The following is a 21999-nucleotide window of genomic DNA, read 5'->3' as shown; positions in this document are numbered from 1 at the left end:
CTGCCAAGTGGGGGGAAAGATGCGTTTAATTAAGTCACAGAGGAAATAATAAATGTATCTTCAGCTGTCTGTCTTGCATTCACAATTACCTCTGTGCTATTTCTACTTTGGGATGTATTTAGTAGGAGTTAAGAAAACATCTTCTCCAGCTGTTTGCCTGCACTGCTTCAGATGGGGGAGTGTGTGTGTGTGTGTGTGTGTGTGTGTGTGTGTGTGTGTAAGCAGCAAAGCAGTGAGCACCAAGCTACTAGAAGTCTGCCAATCTTAAAGCAATAACCAGGCGCACACATCGGGGATGACAAACACTCTGAGGAATGCTGCACGAAGTGGAGATCTGTGGCTCTTTAAGGATTCTTTTTTTCTCCCCCCCCCAACAACACGTGGAGAGGCTCACTACCTCATCCCCCACAATGTACGCCACATCATCCACTTTTCCTCGAGAGGCCGAGGTAGTCGTGATGTGAAAGGCAGGACGCTTGCACGCACACACATTCCCACGAGCGGATAAAACGTTACACTTAGTCCACTCCTGGTGACCCCGGCAGTTTAAATGTGACGCTCGGCTGTCATGACTTGGCCGACAATTGACTGTAAAATCAGATAACTTCAGCAGAGGGCTCTTCTTCAGCATTCAGCTGTTATTCCTGCATTTTCTGTTTATTGAGCATAAAATCTCCCTTTTTTGTCTTTAAAGGCCTACATCTACAGTTTGGTTAGGAAAAAAACTACAACAAAAAAACAGCTCAGTTTACACAGAACAAACACTGATGTGCGGACACGACTCGTTGTCTCCTAAGAACCCTTTTAACCATTCTCCTCAGAAGACAAACTGTTCTTTAGCATCTATCTGGGAAGGAGAGATGAAAACTCCCTTTCTCAGTGTTGTGTTTACACTCCTCCCCGTCTGAGAGACTCCAACGCTGTAGCCAAGGAACCAAACCGTTCAATAGTGGATGAGCACAGTGTGAGCTGCATCAGGGGAAGTCAGGAGGAGCAACAGACTCCTCTCTGGGGATTAGGCTGGATACACGTGCAAATACAAAAAGAAAAGCACACATAGCAGACAGTATCTGTCATTTTGGTCTTACTGGAGCATTTGTAGAGTTTGCGTGCCTGTGCAATATCCCCTTTGCTGAGCCTGGTTCTCTGGCCGATGGGTGGTCGCACTCCGTTCACGTCGTAACGAGGCAGGATGGTGTCCAGGAAGATGCCTCTGAGAGAGAGAGAGAAAGAATGGCGTTAATGTTGCATGAAACCCAGCGGGCATGCACACACACATCATTCAAAGCATGCGCGCACAAAACAAAACATGTTCGCTCCAGGGTTAAATGATTTACAATCTTCAATTTAATCATTGTGATTATGATCATGAATAACCGTTAAAGGATTTAGACTTCTAAATACCAAAGATGAAAATGACTGATGCGCTTCTTGACATCGGAAAACATAATGCGGTTTGGGGAAATATTCAGATAATCTAACAGCTACACAACAGAAGAACAAAGAACAACATGCTCATTTTGATTTGGATTCCGATTAAAAACAAAAGAAAAAAAAAACAGCTCGAAGACTTTAGTAATGCTTTTTGTGACACAGGCATGAATTCTCCACAAATGTTGGGTCACACAGTAATAGTTCCTTTAATTGTTTAGAGGTTAGAGGAAATACACACGAGACAAACATAAATCCAATTTTCATACTGCAAAAAAAAGTACAAGAATGGTTCATACACTATTTGTTCATTTGCACCTACTAACAACTTTGTCTTTATTACAAATGCCTTGACGTTTTCAGATTGTCATTTTGTTTTCTCGTTGCTCAAATAATGTTTAATGTGTCCAAAAAAGTGGGTGAACTCAGTGAAAACAACATTACAAAGGCCAAAAACAGAAATAATTTAGCAACAATTCTAAATTTTATTACAGGGCACCAACATACAAGCCAAATAAGTCTTTTGTTTATTTGCTTATCTGCTTTATTTACATTGCAAAATGAAAATAAAGTGACTACTGTATTATTTATTTCATAATTAGTTTATGGTTATCGTCAAAATTATTGCACCTTTTTTATGTAATTTGTAGCTGTAGATTTGAAAACACTGCCTCTGTGTGTGTCTGGTTAACGTACTTGATTGTTTTTAAAATGGCAGCAAAAAAAAAAAAAAATAACTAAATGACTATATTTTATGTATGCAGGATTTCTGCTTAAAAAGATCTTTTTTGAAATATGAGCACATCTTCCAGTTAAAGAACACAACAGGACAGCAGGTTACTGATACTAAAACGTCCTGTCAGCTTCATCAACGTGTTCACCTGCACCCACACGAACCAAAGGGTGGAAAAACTAAAACTTTCTCTAAAATCTCTCCTCTAGAGACAACTTTTTGATGATGTGTTGTAAATAAATGTGTGGAAAGGTTTGCTACATGTGCAAATGTGTGTGTAAACTAGGAGAACTCTCCCTGTACGCCATGTTTGGTTGTTTTTTCCCCCCATTTCACACGTTCTTTCACAGTTACGTTAGTCCCGTATCACAGTTTTTCTTACAGGTCTGGGTCACACAGTCTGCTGCACAGGTTCTGCGCACGCACCAAAACTAACATTTTCATCTTTTCTTCAGACTCACTGTAAAACTGATCAGGTGAAGTGTTGGCTAGCTTTAAAAATGACACAAGAGAACAGAAAAGTTAGCACAAAAGGCTCCTCTTCGTCATGCTGCCTTACTTGACACTTTGCTACTTTATCATCTTAATTTTTCTAAGTATTGGCGAGGAACTGGCTGGCTCCCTGGCCGTTCCCATGGTGACATGCCTACCAACGCCAGGCATGTGCAAACAGAGCAGCCTGAGCTAACAGTTTAGACTCTGCCTCGCTGCCTGTATGCTGGCTGCTGGTTAAAAAAAAAAGGATGCCACTCAAACCAGTGTCAGAACAGACAAAAGCTACACAAGCAGATCACTATTTGAGTTGGCGCCGGTCCACGCACCCATCTTAAGGAAATATCTCTGGAGCAAAGCATGGGGGCAAAGTAGGGCTGTGGGTCGAGTGAAACATCCCTGAAAAAACAAAACGTGTGAGATCAGCAGCGCTCGTCCCCGGGAGACACGGCAAAACATCAAGACGAGCCATGAAATCTTCCCAACAACAGCGGCGGCGAAGGCCCTGGCTTCCCACGGTGATTTACTGTAAAACACACAGCGAACACACTGGCTACCAACGGGGCAACAAAGACTGACACTGCCACAGGTAAATCAGCCAATCGGAGCTACTGAAAACGTGTCCTGAATGACCTGTGAAAAGCTAACAGGAGCCCCCCCGTCTGCTAAAACAGTGGCAGCCATTCTCTTATTTCTGAGCAGTCTTATCGATCAACACGGGTCTGTAAAATAGGATGGGATGGACTGGAAACTGAACAAGATGGATTACCCCCCCTCCCCCCCAAAAAAAAAAGACTGAAGTGCTCCATTGTGCAGCAAGCTGTACTGAAAACCCAAAAGATTAAGAGGTTAAATCCAGATCATAAACAATGAGGGGCAACGCTCAAGTGTGCTGAACTGATTAACTCAGTATGAGGTCAAATGTTTCTCTAAAAACGCCCGACTACAACAAAAAAGAAGTTGCAGATTATCTTTATCATACCAGATGTTACTCAGTCTGGTCCTTACTTTGTTTGAAGTGTAATAAAAAAATAAAACCTCTAATTTGTAGTAATATTTCACCTCTTTGCTGTGCGAGCTGCATTTTTAACCTGCAGTTCTGGACGCACGGGGCCAGACAGGAATTTCTGTATATTGGCCTACATCCAGCCTCAGTGTCTGTTTAGACAAAGATTCCCTCTCTGCTTCCCAGAAGCTGTTTGCCGCAAGAGCGCGGCGGCAGATCTGGGGGAGAGGCTGCTCCACTCAGAGGGTAAACCAGGAGAGCCAGTGATGTGGAATATACATACAGCTGACAGAGACGGCCGACAGCCGACAGCTGGTTCTTATATCAGACTGAGGAAGTACTGATCAGACTCTGGGCTGACTTTCTCTTTTTTGTTTTTGCTTCAAATTGCGTGTGCCCTAAAACTCACATTACATCTACTTTTAGCATAGTCATGGACTCATCTACTGCAGGTAGAACCTGTAAAGTTGGTGTGACTGCTCCTGCAGCTGCCAACGTTTGATTAAGCTGCAGACAGAAAACTTAAAGACTTCTGATTCAGAACCGTAATAAAACAACCATCACTGTACTCGGCTGCAAAGTGGCTTCCTGACAACCTAACTTCAAACATTATGATCCAAATACTTAAAGGATACAGCAGATCTTTTAAAGCGGGGTTCTGTGGAAAGGTTATAAGCAATTAATATCCTACCTGTTATAGATAGCTCTTTGAATTACCTCAGTTTGCAGAAATCCATGTAATTCTTACCAGACGGATGAGCTAATGGCTAGTCTGAGGAGAGCCGAGACCAAAGTGGATTGCCGCAGTTTTAAAACAAATTCAGCTTCAAGTTTCATAGCGGTTCATACAAACTAATTCTATACTTCTTTACATCTGTGTGAACAGTTATTTACACTGAATTAGATTGTTATTTGGAAGGTAAATAGTCCCAGCAGCAGCTAGCTGTAGCACTTCATGTGCAGCATGGGACATTTCTTGGAGGAATAAACAGGTAGTGTAAAGTTGACAGTAGTGTAACGCTTAGTACGTCAATAGGAATGTTAAGGTCAATTTTATTTAAAAGCACTTTTTAAAGCATTGAAATTAGACCTAAGAGATGTACAATAAATAAAGCAAACAAAACAACAAAAAAAGACAAAAACACACCATTTTGGTAAAACAAAACCAGTTTAGATACAATGATTAAAGGCGTGAAAACAGTTTAAAACAGTGAAAAGGTAAAATTCTAACTTAAAATCACAAAACAAACACAATAGGATTTTATGCCAAGCTCTAACAGACTCAAATGCCAACAAAAAAAAAGGTCCAACGTCTGAGGGCATTTTATTTGAATTGTCCCACAGAGATTCAAATAAGATAAAGTCAAATAAAATAAAAAACAAGCCACTGCAGAGGCACGATCACCTCCGCTTAAGGTTGTTCAGGTCTTGGCAACACTCGGACTAGCCATTAGCTCATCAATCTGGTAAGAAATAAACTAGTTTATCAAACTGAGGTCATTCAGAGAGCTCGCTACAACAGGTAAGATAATAATCATTCACACCCTTTCCACAGAGCCACAATTCAAAAGATCTGAATTATCCTTTAAGTGTTAAATACAATGTCTGGACCATAACACTCACTTGAAGATGAATTGTCACAGTTTGTACCAAATTGTCATGAAGCCACCTTGCAGTTGAGTGAAATGCTCTTTTTTTTTTGTTAAATTTCTGAATCAGAAGTTAAATGATCGTTTTCAGTGTGACGCAAACAGCGTTGTGAGTCTTCTGAATCAATTTACAGAGGGCAGAGCTTTAGAAAGGTGGAAATGATTTCCTCCATTACACTTTAATTAACTTTCACTACTTTTTGCCAAACGCAGATGATTGTTTTGGGGGGCGAATAAATTGTTTTAGGTCCGCGGAAGAAATTTAGTAGAAACCAATTCATTAAAAAAAAAAAAAAAGTTCCCAGAAGCCATCAACTTCATCATCAGGGCCTCTTTAAAAGCGCTACCAGGAACATAATGAGGTGCTTTATGGTGTGAGAGCAGAGGAACTTTTACAAGAGCTTTCTTACAGCCATGAAAGTGGTGCAAAGAAATTTTGTTGTGATGAGACGAGGTTACTTTTGCTGGAACTGCAACACTTTACAGGGAAGGCTGCTAGGACAAAAACACAGCAGCAACTGAGAAGAGGAGCCTTAATTTGAACATGATGTGAGAAGGAGCTTCTACATCACACTGGCATTCACTTAAAAAAGGATTTTAATTGATTTAAAAAAAATACTACAAGGCTTTTGATGTAATGCTTATCCTGCCAAAGCCACTGAGAGTGAAAAGTGTAAAGGATATTGTTGAGCTACAAATGCCACGTCAGACATGAAACTATTATAAACTTAAAGAAAACAACAACGGTTTGTTTAGAAATATAAACCGCGGGTCCAACAGTAAGTGGAACCAGACATACACTTTCTTTAAAATCTCACCTCATGCATTAAATTTATCTTTTGACCCTCGGTAATCCTAAAACTGCTACGCAAGATAAGCTTCTCAAAATGTGACATAAAATCAGATTAGTGCCTCTCCTGTTTCCCTAAAGCCTACGTAATGTGAGGACTGGCTGTTCAAATAAAAAAAGGTCAAGTCTGAAAAACAGAACCTTTTCACAGAATATTTTTTGTTGTAGTTTCTTTAATAAGATCCACCTTCTGTTCTCAATTAGCCACTTTTGCACTCAAAGTAAAAAAAACCCAAAAACATTAGAATCTAAGACAAAAATTCAAGGAGCAGCGGGCTGTTTTGTAAAAAAAAACATGAATACCTCCAACAGCATGTTAGTTTTCAAGTGATTTATTAGTAAGAAAGAACTGAGAGTTCCATTCTGTCCTCTTCCTCAGATTTGGGAAACATGCCAGATTACTCAGCAATCGCCTGTGGACACAGAACTCGTGCTTAAACAGCTCTAGACAGTCTTTCAACATTATGTGCAGAAATGGAAAACGGGGGCAATGGGTTAAAGGGTTGCAGCAGCGAGGAGAAACGGCTCGGTCTGACTCGATCTGAGACCGTTATTCATGTTGGAGCAGTGGAGCTTGGCTTGCCTCCTACCTGGAGAATGTGTTCCTAGCGTAATGCATGATACTGTCGAAGTCATAGATTTCTCCCAGAGAGTCCACCTCCCCCGGTTCCATCTTCAAAAAGTTATACTCCTGTCCTGAGAGGGAGAAACAAGCACAAATGCAACATGAAGCTGAGTCACACAGCGAACCCTTAGGCGTGCCAAAGGTGAAAACTGTTGAGATTAGCTGGACATGTGGAAAAACTGATCCGAACTAATAACTCGCCGTCTACGCGCATACAGATATGTTACAGTAAGTATTTTGTCAGCAAGTAAATCTCCGGTGTTGCGTCTGCTCCTACCTGGCTGAATGTTGTCCCTGATGATGCTGACGTGCTCGTCCCGATCGGGCCTTGTGTGTTCGTGCCAGAAGCCGATCACGTGCCCCAGCTCGTGCACCACGATGCCAAATTTGTCACAGTTTTTGCCAATGGATATGGCCTGGGGGCCCCCTCCGCGGCGACCCACGTAGGAACAGCACCTGTGAATCGGCAGCCAGACACGCAGATTCAAACGGCGGCGTTTACGTCAAAATGCAGAGAGCGGACTTTGCGCTTCGGGGATAAAATTATTATTACTAGGACGTGAGAGGAAACAGTGGATAAGGAAAAGGAAATTGTCTCTAATAGCTCAGACATTTAAACATTCTGATTGTGATAAAAAAAAGAAAGAAACTGCGACGATGTGAGCGGCCTCTGGTATTTATTAAAAGAGTTCTGTGAGAGGAGCTGCCATTAACACACGCAGCAGTGACATTTATTTATGCGTCTGCCAATGCAAATTGTGAGAGTGATGCTGGAAGCTGGCAGGCTGCAGCGCTCCACCTCAGCGTGACATGAAAGCTTCAGTGTGGGAGTCTGCAGGACGGGCACACACATAATGGCCCTGTGGGCCAGACAGCCGCTCTCTAATTACTGCAAGCCAAGTCCAGCTCTCTTGAGACACGCCTTGAACTTTGCACAGGACAGATGGGGGCCTGCTGAATATGCAACGGAGTCAAGATTTCCCACTGCTAACCGCTGCTGCCTGTGGATAATGTCATCCTTGTTGCTCAAAAAGGCCAGTTACCAGGCAGGCTAAAAATGGATCTTTGCCGTTGGCTGGTAAAAGTTCAGCTTCGTGAGTTCGATCTGCTTTTAGTTAGGCTCTCTGAGCGGCGCGATACAAATCTGTCTAAGAGGTAAATCGTGTAAAGACATAAATGGTGTCTGGCTGGCAAGCTGAATCTGTGTGAGGTTTGTGTGCCCACCGCAAACATCCCAGCTTCTGGGTCTCAAAAAACATGCAATCATCAGGTGGTTGGTGTTCTCAAGAGCGCAAAAAATATTTAACCCAAAGAAGACAAAATTAAAAGCGTTCTGCATAACTAAACATATTACCAGTAGTGGCTTAGCAACAACATGAGTTACCATCAGGACCTCCCCTGAGAAATAAAAAAATGCTGACAGGACATGAAGCCTAACTTCACTGGAAGGCACAGAAAAGGAGGTGAGGAAGTCCCCCCCCGCGTGCCGACCAGTACACAGAGTTTGACACAAGAGCTCCATAAATGATGCAGTCTGATGATGATGATGAGGCACAGGAAATTCCTTGCCACAGAGAGGCTGTCGCTGTCAGAGCTGGTGGGGAGCTAAGTAACGCCTTCCTGACTGCGGAGAGAGTGCAAACAGAAAGAGGAAGGGAGGCAAGAGTGCTCAGGCACTAACTAATTAGCTGTGGGTAATAAAGGCTCAGCAGAGTCTGACTATTGTTAACGTCCTTCATGTGGGAGCTTAAAGCCCCACTGACTCACCCACACGGACGGTAGGTGAAGACAATGTAGCTCTCCTCCTGGGTCCTCTCTATAAAGGTCACACAGGTGTGCTTCTCCCAGTGCCGCATGGCTTGGCGGAATATCGCCCGCTGGCTGCCTGAATGGGAAGTCAGGAAGGGCAAGAAAACACGGTTAAGACACAGAACCTCACAGGAAGGAGAAGGCGAATACAGAAGCACTCAGCTGGAGGCAGCTTAAAGGGATAGGTCAGACCTTCTGAAGGTCATGTGGAAACGATGTGAACAATTATTATCTTCCCTGTTATAGACATCTCTTTAAACGGTCTCAGTTCGGAGAATTAGTTCAGTTTCGATCAAGTTGATGAGCTAACGGCTAGTCCAAATAAACAGCAAATTACATGTTGCATTACATTACATTAAATAACTATGTAATGTGAAAGTGACAGCGTTGTAAGAGGTTCTGAAATGACGTCTGCATGAAAATCTGAAATGTTGGAGATTGGAGTTGTTTTACGATGGCAGCCGTCCAATTTGGTCTCGTCCTCTCTCAGACTGGCTGTGAGCTCATCAGTCAGAAGAATTAAACTCCATTTCTCCAAGCTGAAGCTATCCAAAGAGCTATCTACAACAGCTAAGATATTAATTGTTCATAACCTTCCCACATAAACATATCTGAACTATCATATTAAGATTTTTTTCCTGGACACAGAGTTATTAAAAACAAGTTTTTCAACTTATTATTCAACACATTGAATATAATTTCAATATGAATACCAACAAGCTTTCATTTTAGTATTCATTTTGTTAAAAAAAGGTAATTCTTTTACTTTTTTGACCAAATACTAATTACAACTTAAGCTGAACCGATCATAAGAGCTGCTTCTTATAAAGAAAGTCAGTCTCAGTTAACAAATACGAGTCATTTTCCTCTACAATGTCCCCTTCAACTAGAAATATGATGATTCACAAAAGCATGACATCATCAAGACAGCGCACAGACTCAAGTTTAACCACATCCGCGACTAAGTTTAGGAGTTTATTGCTCATAATGATGTGTGTCCAACAGAGAAAATGTGGGTAAAGTTTAATCCAGATGCTAACACTCGATTGGCTGCAGTAAGTGATGAGTAAGCGGTTGTTACCTACCACTGAAGTTACCACTGATGACATAAGGGATGACACCTTCAGGCCAAACTCGCTCAGGTCTGGAGGTAGCAGCTCTTTTTCTGCGCTGCGAACTGTTTTGATTGCTGCGACTGGCCGATCCTGAAGGTTTAAAACAAAACAAAACAAAAAAATACAAATGAGTTAAAAAGGATCCGGTTCGGCTCTTGATGAAGACGGGACTGTTTCTCCTACATCTGCACGCAGAGACCGTGGTGACTTAGAAGACAAATGAGCATTTATTCTCCGAGCAGCGGGGAGTCTTTAAAGCTCGACGCCATTCAGACATCAAATGAATTATTCCTCATTTACAACTTTGTTCTCCCGTTTCCCCAAGTCTCTTTCCTTTTGAAAGGAACGTTCATTTCATTTAAAACGAGTGCTTTCTTCCTATAAATTCAATTCGCTGTTTAAATGTCACTTAACCATGCTTGACCTGTTGCCATGGCGACTAAGCCCCCCACCTAAACCTGGTGTTTAAAATAGGAGACATCCATATATGCAGCACATATTGGACGGTCACCTGACTGTGCTGCAGAGCAGGAGCTGATAATAGAGATGCACATGAGACGCTTCAGTCACATTAAACATAAAAACAGTGAGTGTATTACCTGTTTTAGATGGTTAGGAAATCTATAAGGTTTTATAAAATATGACAAAAGAACGACGGCTTGTGTTTTTTAAAAGAACAATAATTTGACAAGCAAAGCTGCCAGTTGTGTGGTAGTTGTTGTAAGAACGTCTACTCTGAAGAGGAGAAATTAAAACTTTACTGTGAACCATCATCATCATCATCATCATAGAGTGATAATTCTACAGCACATAAAGCTCAGTTTAAAAGATGCAATAAAACTTTACTAAAAAACTAAAATTAAAATAAAACAATGCACCTTTGTTAGGGTGAAACCACAACTTTAACCACTAGATAAAAATTCAAACTTTAGAATTTACGATTTCAATAGTTTATTTGAAAAGAGGACAAATTTGTAATAAGCTGAATGAGATCTTTACAGCTCCAACCATTTGTTACCGTATAATTATCGCCTGCCTTTCCCCTTTCAGTGATGGGCAATAAAGGTTTTGCCTGTGTGTGTCTGTCTGTTAGCAAAATATCTCAAGGACCAGTGGACGGATTTTAATAAAACTTGCAGAAAGTTATTATCGGATGTACGTCTACAACTGATTAACTTTCGGAGCCAACCTGATTTAAGATGGCCGCCACAGCTCACCAACTTCAACAAACACAAAAATGGCTACAACTCAGTCAGTTTTACAGACATTGGGATAAAATTTGGCGTAGTAGTAGCTGAGAGTCATCCACAACACATGCTCTGAGCGTTGACAGATCACACAAGATCTCGCAGTCTCGCTCGAGATGGCACATATCGTCATCTACAAGGTTTGTCCAAAATGACTACAACTCTGTCCCTTCTCAACATAAAATGATCTCACTCTAAAACTCTGGCATGAAAGGCGGTGGGTGGTGTGCATCCCTTCAGGGAAAGAGAGGAGTTTTCATTTGTATTTTTAGGTTTTGTCTCTGGAGGTACACCACATTACGAAATCTGATTAAAATAAAGTGCTGAAAAAGCAGAAGTGAGTCCCATCATTCGAAGGAGGATCAGTCGGTCGGTGTAGGAGTGAACAATCTTTAGTCCGATGAATAAGACTGAAGAATTGCTGAGAAAGAGCTTTTAATTTCTGTATGGCATGACTCAGAAGTGGTCCAAGTAATTATTTAAAGATGTGCAGCTGCATTTCTCTCTTTGAATTCTTCCAGTTAATCAAAAAGAGGAACAGCAACTTAGCTGGACACGACACAAAATTGATGTCATTTGTTATTATTTTCTACTTTTAGGTTGCTATGATACCCTTTAAAAAGGTAAAACCTGCAGAACATGCTCCAGCCCCAGATTTAAATAAATCGATAATCTAACCTGTTAAGATGGTGTATTGACACGTGGATCTCTAGAGAACATGTCAGGGGATTTCCAAAACATCAGCACCACAGATGACGCTGTTAAAAAGCCCGGGCCTGAAGGGTCCGGCTTATCGCTTCACAACAATACCTGAAGTTGCGACTGCGGGGTCTCGGGCTTTCTTACTAGATTCCATCAACGCGCACTTTTTTTTTTTTTTTTACAGGGAACGACGTGTTCTGCTGAAGACCCGTCTGCAGGAGCCGATGTTAGCAGTCCTGCGAGAACGATTATCACGTCCACTTGTGGATGTGATGGGGAAAATGCTGATAGCAGCCAAATCTGCTCAGTTAACTGATAAGAAGTCCTGCGGAGACAAAACTTGTGGAAAATCTGGTAGCTGTAATAAAATGATTAACTCTGCCTCGTTTATTTACATGTAGATGTTTTTTTAAAGGTCAGACACAGAAATCCCTGTTATATTTATTGTAGTAACTGCGCAACAGATTTAACAAGCCTTCATTTTCTTTTGTGTTTAAAAGTCTAAGTTTACAGTCTAGTGAGAAAAGAGAGCACACTCATTTGTGTTTTTCTGCACTTAATTTTAAAAATCATATTATGTTTCATTTTAAATTCTGTATATTTTTTGCCTGCCTCTGAAAGGAGGGTTATAATGTAGTTGTGTGTGTGTGTGTGTGTGTCCACAACTTTATGTGTCTGTGAGCAAAATATCTGATGAACAAGGGAACACATTTTAAGGAAACTCTGTTAAAGTAATCGCTAAATGTCCATCTACAACTGATTAACTTTTGGAGTCGACCCAATTTAACAAACACAAAAAAATGGCTAAAAACTTGGTGCTGTCGTAGCTGAGAGTCATCCCCAACACGTACACCAAGCACTAACAGATTGCACCAGATCTCATCGTGTCATGTTCGACGAAAAAGACCATAAGTTAGTCATTTTTCAAGATTATCTTGGTTTAAAACCAAGGAGATGCATCATCCACCTTTCATTTTCTAAGATTTGACTGAGCTTTAAACTCACTGTGTTGGTTTAAATATACTGAAAGATGGATAAAATTCCACCATTTTTAATCTTACAAGTGTCTTTTCCTTTATATGCTTAACAACTAAAAAAATATATATAAAAAAGGCAGCAAGTCGTTGCCGTTTAAGCACAGACGGCATCATGACACAACCATTTGTACCTGCTCACCTGTAGTTTACAGACTGCTGAGGTCCCTGCTGACTCACAGCTGTAGTTTAAAAAGTACCTTTCAATTGAGAAATAACATTCAGCTTCACAAAGCCCAGCAATTACCCTCAAACACTGCTTTACATGTGTAGCAAAGTAGACTTATAACATAGCTTTAGAGGCACTTATTTAAAGAGACTGTTAGGTGGAGAGGATCTGAAAGGTTTAACAGTCTGAGTGTCAGACTAAGAGTACAACGTCCTCATGAAGAAGTAGTTCTCAGTTCAAATCCACGTGGGAACCATGTTTATTTCATGTTTTTTTTTTTTTTTTTAAAACAAGAATCCAAAACTTTTTACTTCAGTTCTCTGATGAGGTGTGTTACTTCAAACTGTTACGGTGGAGCAGCGGTTGTCAGTGTTGTTACCTGTATCTGTGTGATTAATGGTCTGGACGGTTCTCTGAGCCAAATCTATTATTCTGTCCACTTTAAAGGATTTCAGGTCCTCTTCGTCCAAAGCAATGTCTCCCAGAAAGGCAGCTGAAACAAAGGAATGACAGACCGTTAAAAGGCAGTATGAAGCATCACTTTACGACCAGCCTGAAGCTTTTCCCGCTGCACAGACCCATTAGCAGACCCGAACACTCTAGGTTCATCGGAAAGTACGCCTTCTTGATTTGACTCCGCTCTGTTCGCATTTTCCTCGCAGTGAAATAAAAACAGAGTCGTTGGGCAAGAAGTATGTTGTGTTGGTTTGCAGGCCGGCTGTGTCTCGGTTCAGTTTTAGGATAAAAAAAAGAAGGCAACATATATCACACAAGGGCTGTAAAGGCACTGCAGAGTGCAGTAACTCTGCAGCGTGTTGGCAGGATACATTTATAGTCCAAATGTTAACTAACAACAGAAGTTACGTTGTGTGCTCTGACACTCTTGGATAGTTACGGTTTGAAACAATGAGATGCTGACACGGCCTCCGTGGAGTAATATGGGGCACCTTGAACGAGTAACGGCCTTTTAATGAGGCCAAGGAGATGGAAACGAACCGAACGGACCCACTTTATGAGGAACGGGCTTCATTAGATTTCCTACTAAATGTCCCTTTGCTAGAAGACCTCTCCGCAGAGACGGGGTGCTCAGTTTTTACAGGCTTTTAACACCAGAACGTTTCCAGAATTTATGGCCCAGCTTGTACGCAGGAGTTTGAGGGAATGGGGTGTTCGCAAGAAATGTGAAGCAGGGGGAGGGAGGGGTAGAAATAGCAAAGGGGTGGCACTGTAATTTATCTCTGACCAGGAGATGACGGTGAGACGGGAAGAGAGGGAGAGGAAGGAGACATATCCCCTCTGCTCACACCACAGTTCTTGAAGAGAAAAGGACAACAACAAGTCAAAAACTCAGGACAGTCTTTAAATTTGGGTTAATGAGGTGCTTTACAGGAGTAGTTTTGTTATTTTTAATGTTCCACGCTAATATAAGCTTTCCTTACTGCTAAACATGCAAAAAAATGAAATAAAATAAAGTTATTCTTTAGGCAGGATAGTGTTTTATAACTGCCAACAAAAACACTTTATCTTATGCAGTTTTATGAGAAAAGTCACTGAGGTCCAAAAAGAAAAAAAAAAGTGAAAGAAAGAAAAGCGCAACAGAAACAAAGCGAGAGAGGGAGAGAAAAAAAATGGCTCAAATCCCTTTTCACCAGAGGAGTAAGATTAAAACAATCTGGGACTTACGTTGGTTAACTCAGACCAGTTCTCCACCCTGCGAGTTGTGGAGGATGCAGCAGGATAAGGAGGATTAGAGGTTAACGACAGCAATAAGAAAAGGTGTAGATGAGTGCAGGCAAGACAAGGCACGCACTGAGGACAGGTTTGAATTCCAGAGGTCAGAGGGATCTTCTAATTTCTGCCTGCAACAACACTGATCAAATCTAAAGACACAAGCCAGACTAGTTTGCGGCCGGCACTCGTTCTGACAGCTATTGGCAGAAACATTACCGATATGGAGACGCTACCAGATGTTGTTCCGCGTAAGATGGATAGATTCGCCACAAAATTACATCCCCCCCCCCTTTTGTTTTAACATTCTTATTTGATTCCCAGAAGTGCTGAAAAGAACAGACAGTACTTGAACTCTACGCGCCAAGAGGAAGTCCTAAACACATAAAGGTTCTGAGATGATTCTTCCTGCGTGCTAAATGAAAAAAAATTAAACCGGAGGATGTTTTTTTTTTTTTTGTTAACATAAAAGTATGGTGCAGATCATTTGAAATGGGGTTTTGAGGAACAGTTCATACCCTACCTGTTGCAGGTAGCTCTTAGGACAACCTCAGTTTGTCTAACTCTGATTGTACCGACGAGCTAACGGCTAGTTCAGCGGGGGACCAGAGTAAAGTGGATTGCTGCCGTCTGAAAACAACTCCTATCTTAGAATTTTCACAGCAGCTCAGGCAGACACTATTTTATAAACTCTTACACCATCAGCAGTTTTGCATTGTGTGGTTATTTCAATAAAATGTGTTTTTTGGAGGGTTTTTTTTGCAAGCACTAATAGCAGCAGCAGCTAGCTGTAGTACTTCTGTGCAGCCTGGGGAGTTTCCTGAATTTTCACCAAAATAACTGTGTAAATCAAGACTGACAGCAGTGTGGAGGTCTACACGATAGAGTTGGCATGAACGACTATGAAACTTGTGAAATTGTGGTTGTTTTAAATGGCATTAAATTCATTTGGTCTAAGTTCTGCTTGGACTAACTGCTAGCTCGTCAGTCCGTTAAGAATTAAACTTTTTTTTCTCCAAACTGAGGCCGTTCAAAGAGCCATCTACAACAGGTAAGATAGTTTTTTTCTTATTAAACTATCCACAACACCCTCCTTAAACCAAACAATTCTGACCCGTCCTTTTAATTGTTTCACTGTGTGCAAGCAGTGACCAAATGACAAGACGAGGGTGTTCTCTCACACTCACAAGGTCTGTTAAGTGATAGGCCGGTTTTTCCGGAGCGTCGCTGTTCCCAAACAGAACTGGAAATGAAAAGGAACATACACACAGCCTGACGGCATTAGGACCCGTTCCCCTCCGGGCGCAGGAGTCGTCTTAGAAACACTGCTGCAGGTTTATGGAAAAAAATAAATAAATGACAGGGATTTTAAATTAATCCCCTTGTCTCCTGGCTTTAATTATCCACAGACACAGATTTTTAGGAGCCTTTCTTACACATTTCAGGGCTGGGATTTAGGCCAGGCTATGGAGAAATGTGATAAACTAGATGCAGAGCTCGGTAATAGCATGAACCACAAACACTGTGACATTGATGTGTCGTGCCGTAGATTATAGCCTAGTAAATGATGTGGCAGATGGCAAGTGATCACTAGAGAGAGCGGTGCCGGTTGTTTTTCCAAACACCATTCAACACCTAGATTCCACCAGCTGCAGCTTTTAAAATAATAACTGTATAGAATAATTTGACAATGACAGAAGAGTTTAGTTGGTTTGTCCTGTTTTGTTTAAAAAAAAAACGGAAAAAAAACGCAACTAATGCAAAGAAGTCAGTGCAGCAAATCTGAGTGGTTTCCTTAAAATGCTCTATAAAAAAATGATGTTCGCTGAAATGTTTGGGGAAAAATTTGACACTTCAGTTCAACCTCCCCCAACAATGATTATTTTTAGTTAATCTAAACCATCATAATCCCTCTCCTCTCAGTCCGCTTTCCCGTCAAGCATCATATCCAGTCAGATTACACATGAGACCTCAATCATATTACTCCCATTGATTCATGTAATGGCCCATCCTCGACCTCTGTGGGGTCAAACGCTCTTGAACCATTCCCATAAATCTGCTTCAGTGAATCCCAGACTGTGACATCTGCCTCTGAAACCTGCACCAACATCAATACTTAGCCTGCACACACACACTAATAACAGTCTATATAAAGAGGACCAGCTCCTATGGGAGACCACATACCAGCTCCTCCCTGGGACGTTTGAAAAAAAAAAAAAAAAATCTTTCCTCACATTTGAACTAATGATGAGGGATGAAAAAGCCTGGCCAGGAAAAAAAAAAGCCTTGACTGCATCACAATGCCCTGGCCCTGCCCTTTCACGGCTTCTGTTTGGTAACAAACGCTGTCATTTGAATTCCTATAGATGCCGACAGTGTATTCTGTGAAGTATAATTGCTATCTGACGACATGTGACGATCACTGCCAAAATCCAGCCAGTGTAGGGCCCAGTTTACACGTGAACAATCTCCAGGAAACATTATTTTCCAATGTTGATTGTAAGGATGTTACACAGTCACTGTAATGCTGTGATCACAATCACTGTTTAGATGAGACCGCAAAAGACCTTGAACCCACAGTAGTTTTTCGTGGCAGGTCACTAGCTGGTGCTGTGATTTCTGCATTTCATGTGTGCAGACACTTCAGTCTCAAGCGTGAGAACAGTTACATCCAAAAATGGCGAATGAGCGAACGAAAGAAACGAGTCTCCACTGATCGAAGAGACAATGTGGCTCATATGTTTTATGTCAGAAACTCTGATAAATTGAAAAGTTTGAGAGGCGCAAACAGCACTCTGCTATCTGACGTTGTTAACGTTATTGATCTGCCCGCCTATGTGCAGAATACCTAGTGACTGACTCAAACTGTAGTGCACAAGTGCGAACACTTCTGCTTTCAGGTAAATGAGGTTTTCCCCAATAAATGATGCCGGGAGTTTTCAAAAACTTCCACTCTGAGACCTGGATGTAAAAGGTTTTGGTGTCAGAGAGTCCGACTGCTGTTGTAGACGAATGGCCAAAATGCAACAGAACTGTTCTGATTTCACCTAAAAACAGCGTTGTGTAAACTGGGCCCGAGGGTAACATCTCACTGGGCTGCTACTGCTGCGATCATCATTCACGAGGGAGTCTCCAGAATGCCTTGTGACATTCCAAATTTCCTCACTTACATTGCAAAGGCTCGCAGCCTTGTCGCTTGAATTTGAGTCATCACAGGTGTCTCAAACTCTTCTCAGTTTCGTCACAGGTGTGTTCCACCTGTCTCAAGAACCAAAGCCCTGCCTTTTGACACCTCATCAAACACGTCCAGGCCTAAAAACCACATTTCGAAAGTGCTCATAAGCGGCTGCCACGGTGGGTACAAGGTAGGCCGAGGTGGGAATAACGTTAAAGTCCTGGAATATTGTTTTTACAATACTACTGAATAACAAAAATAAGTTGCAATTTTCAAAATCTGGCCATGCGGCTCACTGGTAACTTGGTTGCAAAAACTCAGTGAGACTGCAACACGACATTTGCTCATTTTCTCGCAATACTGAGTCAAGTTGGAGTCGCCAACTCACGCCCAGTGAAACCTTAACCTCTGACCTTGTAGGCACTGACCCTGTTTCACAGCGGCGGGCGATCGTGTAGTTGCCTGTCAGTGTGTTGGTTTTGCTGTTTTTTTTAGCAAAACATCTCATGAACCAGTGGAAGGACTTTAACAAAACTCTCAGAAATTAAAAGCAATCACTGAATGTACATCTACAGATGTTTAAATTCTGGATTTAACCCAATTCAGGATGGCCGCTATAACTAATTTACCTTAGCAAACACAAAAAAAGACTTTAACTCAGCCTATCAAACAGACTTTGAGCTAAAAGTTGGTGTGACAGTAGGTGGGAGTCATCCCCGAAACAAACTCTGAGGGATCACAGATTTCACAAGATCTTCCTTGATAACCTCAGCATGCAAGGCAGCAGGTGAGAGCTTCATTTAAAACCTAAATTAACTGCCAGAGATAAACTTTCTAAGAAGTATACAAGCAGAACTCTAACTTGTGAAAGGTGAGTTGTTTTCTGCAGGGCTGTTGTTGTGTTAATATGGCACCTTTCTCCTTTTAAAACCGACACCAGCTGGTTTTTTCTTCAGAGAATGCTTACCTTGACATTTCCTCACACCGCAGTTTGAGCCCGAGGCAGGAGAGGGGGAGGGAAAAGAAGAAGAAGGAAGAAAAAGAAAGAAAAAAAATGTCCGCGTGTATCTGCGCTCCCCGTTTCTAAAAGGTAACTGCGGCCTAATTAAAAGAGAGGTCCTGACAAAGTCACAAACATCAGCTCGAGAGTGAGTAATTATTCCCTAATAAAGCCTGACATCCTCTCACCCACCGCTGGAATCAGGTCTGTGTTACTGTCACCCGGCGGCACCTTCCATCTGACAAAATGAAAACGGCCTCAGTTAAAAAGGGCGCACAGCACGAGGCCGCCTCACCTTTAACATTTCACACTCCATCAAGCCCATTAGCAGATTGGATTTTCCAGCTCATCCCCGCCGCTGATTACTGATACAGCCAGCCAAACTCCATCTAATGACTTATCAGCTTGCCAATTATTTGTCTTCTTTTAATGTCGTGGGGATGAATAATTTAGCAGCATCTTGTAGAGACTTTTTCTTCTTCTTCTTCTTCTTTTTTAATCTGTTTTGGCTATTTCTGGTTCTGAGACAGATGATATCCAAAGTAAAAAAAAAAAAGTTTAAATCTGGAAGTAATCTTCCACTTTGAAAACTTTCCATCAATAATATAGCTGACAATAACTTAGGTATTCCTTGAAGGAGAAGAAACTATCAAGGGGGGTAAAAAATTTTTTTTTATATGAGCAGAAACACAGCAAAGATGAATAAAATGTTGGAAATTAGTGTTAAACTGATCATTAAAGGGCACCGATTGCACATCCTTCAAGTGTTATCAATTAGCCGATGCAAAGCACTTCAGCTCTGTGTTTAAAAGTGGTTTTAATGTGACGCAAGATTAGTTATTACTTTGCTGCTGTGACGACACACACATTGTTCTGAGTAATGCTCTGAAAACATGCCAATGGATCAGCTCCCTTAATCACTTGAACCCTGCAGGGAGAGAAGTAGCAGGGGTCCTGTAATGTAAAAAAAAAAAAAAAGAGAAAGAAAAGAAAACACTCAGTGTGGGCTCAGCTACACAGTCTGCATTCCATGATAAAAGAAAAAAGCATCTGCTTAAGTGTTGCTTAAAGGCCCAATCCTGCAGTTCAATAGTCACACTGCCAGCAGAGGACAGAAGAGATAATGAGCTGCATCTGGTTCCAGCTGCCATTTACAGAGGCTCAAATAATAAGAGAAGATGCTAAACTTGTTCGGAAACGAGGTGCCAACGTGACTTTGTATGCATGAGTCAAACAGCTTTTCATCCTGACAGATGATCCCATGATAAACCCGGCTATGATATCTGCCGAGCGACTCTAAAGGTCGTAGCCTCTAGTGGAATAAAGTCCCTCTCATTCGGCGTGAAGAAACAAATCACGGCGAGGGCGGAAAGTCCCCAGCTGAAATCCAGGCACCCTGCAAACAGCCAGGATCGCTCATGAATGGCCTGCACTCACCTGACCCGAGCGTGGCCGGCCTGCTCCCGGTGCAGCTCCTTGGCACAGGGAGAACGATGGGGTTTGTGTGAAGCGCTTTCAGCCCAGTCGGTGGAAAGAAACTGGGCGGCGGGCGCCCGCGAGGAAACCCAGGGGTTCAAAAGTTGACCCCGTCTGCAGCACAGAAGCTCCGACGCACTCAGACAGCAACCGTCACCCGAACGCTAAGTAGATTATGATGTCTGCAGCTCGGAACGGAGACACGAGTCGAACCAGCGATGACTCCCGTGATTATCGTTCGTGCAGAGAAGACAACGAGCGCGCCCGCTTCTCATTCATTTTTAATTGGGAAAATGAGTAGGCCTAATCTTGGAGGCTTGTTAGAGTCTTAAATGACTTCCTGGGAGGCTGCCAAGTTTGGAGTTCAGCAAAAATGAGGAATTTTCCACTGGTTAACTCCTGAATAGATTGAATTAGTTCAGTCTTCTCGCGCTCCTCCGTGCAGCCTACAACACGCCAGATGCTATTTACTTTAATATTTGCAAAAGCAAACATTATATTCAACGGAGCACCGGCTCATATGAAGGATGGAATTAAATAAACCGACCACTGATGGGCGACTTGGTGAGGAGGCGTTGCAAATGATTAAAAACAAACAAAAAACACCTGACACGTTCACTTCAACTTTACAGGTATTAGAGGATTCAGTAAAGACAGGGTGGGTTGACAGCACCAAACAAGCTCCTCACACAGCAGCGCTGGATTAGATTTCAGCAGGCCGGGAGCGTTTTCCATTTGGCGGACAGAAAAAAACGCTGAGCCATCACCATAAAAAGCGATCAAATAGACTCAGTTCAGCGATATGCTTAGCAAATGAGGAAGAGAAGAGGAGAGAAATCAATAACCTGGGAATGATCAGGTCTACGGCGAAGAAGAAGAAGAAGAATAAGGGGGGCATCTGTGACAGTTTGCTGCCTAACAGAGAGAAGGAAAGCAGGTGAGTGCTTAACAAATTTTAAAAAAGGAAACTGGGAGTTTAGAGATGCGACCATCGCCCGACCTCTTAGTATCTGCAGAGGAAACCCATAAATAAAACGACGGCTCGCACAAACTGGACTCCACTGTTAACAATAGCCCCCTTGCCAAGATAAACAGCGGCCGTGCCTGGTGATTATCGAGTGGGAATGTCCCTGCTGAGGCGGTGCTGGTCAATATCAACAATTCATTAGAAAGCACGTCAGGAGGAAAAAACACACTTAGAACACCCAACGTTATTGCCAACATCCAGCGAATCCATAGCTATCTGCGACCACTGGAATGAGTCAAGGCACGCAGAGCAGCAACATCCGAATGACTTGTTCATGAGACGCTGACCTCTGCTGTGTTTATACACAGTCACAACAGCCCTGGGAACACACATTTATGACTCAGAAAGGATGAGAGAGAGAGAGAGAGAGAAAGAGTTGGCACACCGGGTCGTGTTTGAGAACAGGCTGACACATCAGAAAAAAAAAAAAAGGTCAGATCCTGACTGGGAACCACTTCCAGGACATCAGAGGTCATCTTCGGCTGAAGCCAGCTCTCTGTACCCGTAACCTGAATACTTTTACCAGATGGAAAACACAATGTGCTCCAACCGGCCCTGAGGGAATTTGGAAAGACAATGAGTTCAGATTACACAAAACAGGAAAAAAATAAAAATAAAAAATACAAAGCTCACAGTGACAACTCAAACTGTTTTTTTTTTCCTTAAAGGAAAATAAAGAAACATGTTTAAGCTGCACTTCTTCTATAGAGGTTGTGTGCAGAGGGGGGGGG

The 21999-nt window shown here is 42.1% G+C and overlaps 1 protein-coding gene across 1 annotated transcript in view; it reads right to left on the bottom strand.

Annotated features, from left to right (window-relative positions):
- The window catches only part of bmp1a (bone morphogenetic protein 1a), a 31599-nt gene that overhangs the window by 8825 nt on the left and 775 nt on the right, over window positions 1–21999 (bottom strand). Inside the window, exons 2-7 of the mRNA XM_017417358.3 lie at window positions 13242–13355; window positions 9681–9800; window positions 8554–8671; window positions 7064–7242; window positions 6752–6857; window positions 1089–1213 (exon numbers count right to left, since the gene is read on the bottom strand). Of these exons, the coding sequence (XP_017272847.1) occupies window positions 1089–1213; window positions 6752–6857; window positions 7064–7242; window positions 8554–8671; window positions 9681–9800; window positions 13242–13355 (762 nt within the window). The remainder of the gene's footprint in view (window positions 1–1088; window positions 1214–6751; window positions 6858–7063; window positions 7243–8553; window positions 8672–9680; window positions 9801–13241; window positions 13356–21999) is intronic.

The sequence above is a fragment of the Kryptolebias marmoratus genome, linkage group LG1 (genome assembly GCF_001649575.2).
Source record: "Kryptolebias marmoratus isolate JLee-2015 linkage group LG1, ASM164957v2, whole genome shotgun sequence".
Taxonomy (NCBI): Eukaryota; Metazoa; Chordata; class Actinopteri; order Cyprinodontiformes; family Rivulidae; genus Kryptolebias; species Kryptolebias marmoratus.
The sequence above is the reverse complement of the archived record's forward strand: the minus strand, read 5'-3'. Positions and strand labels throughout refer to the sequence as shown.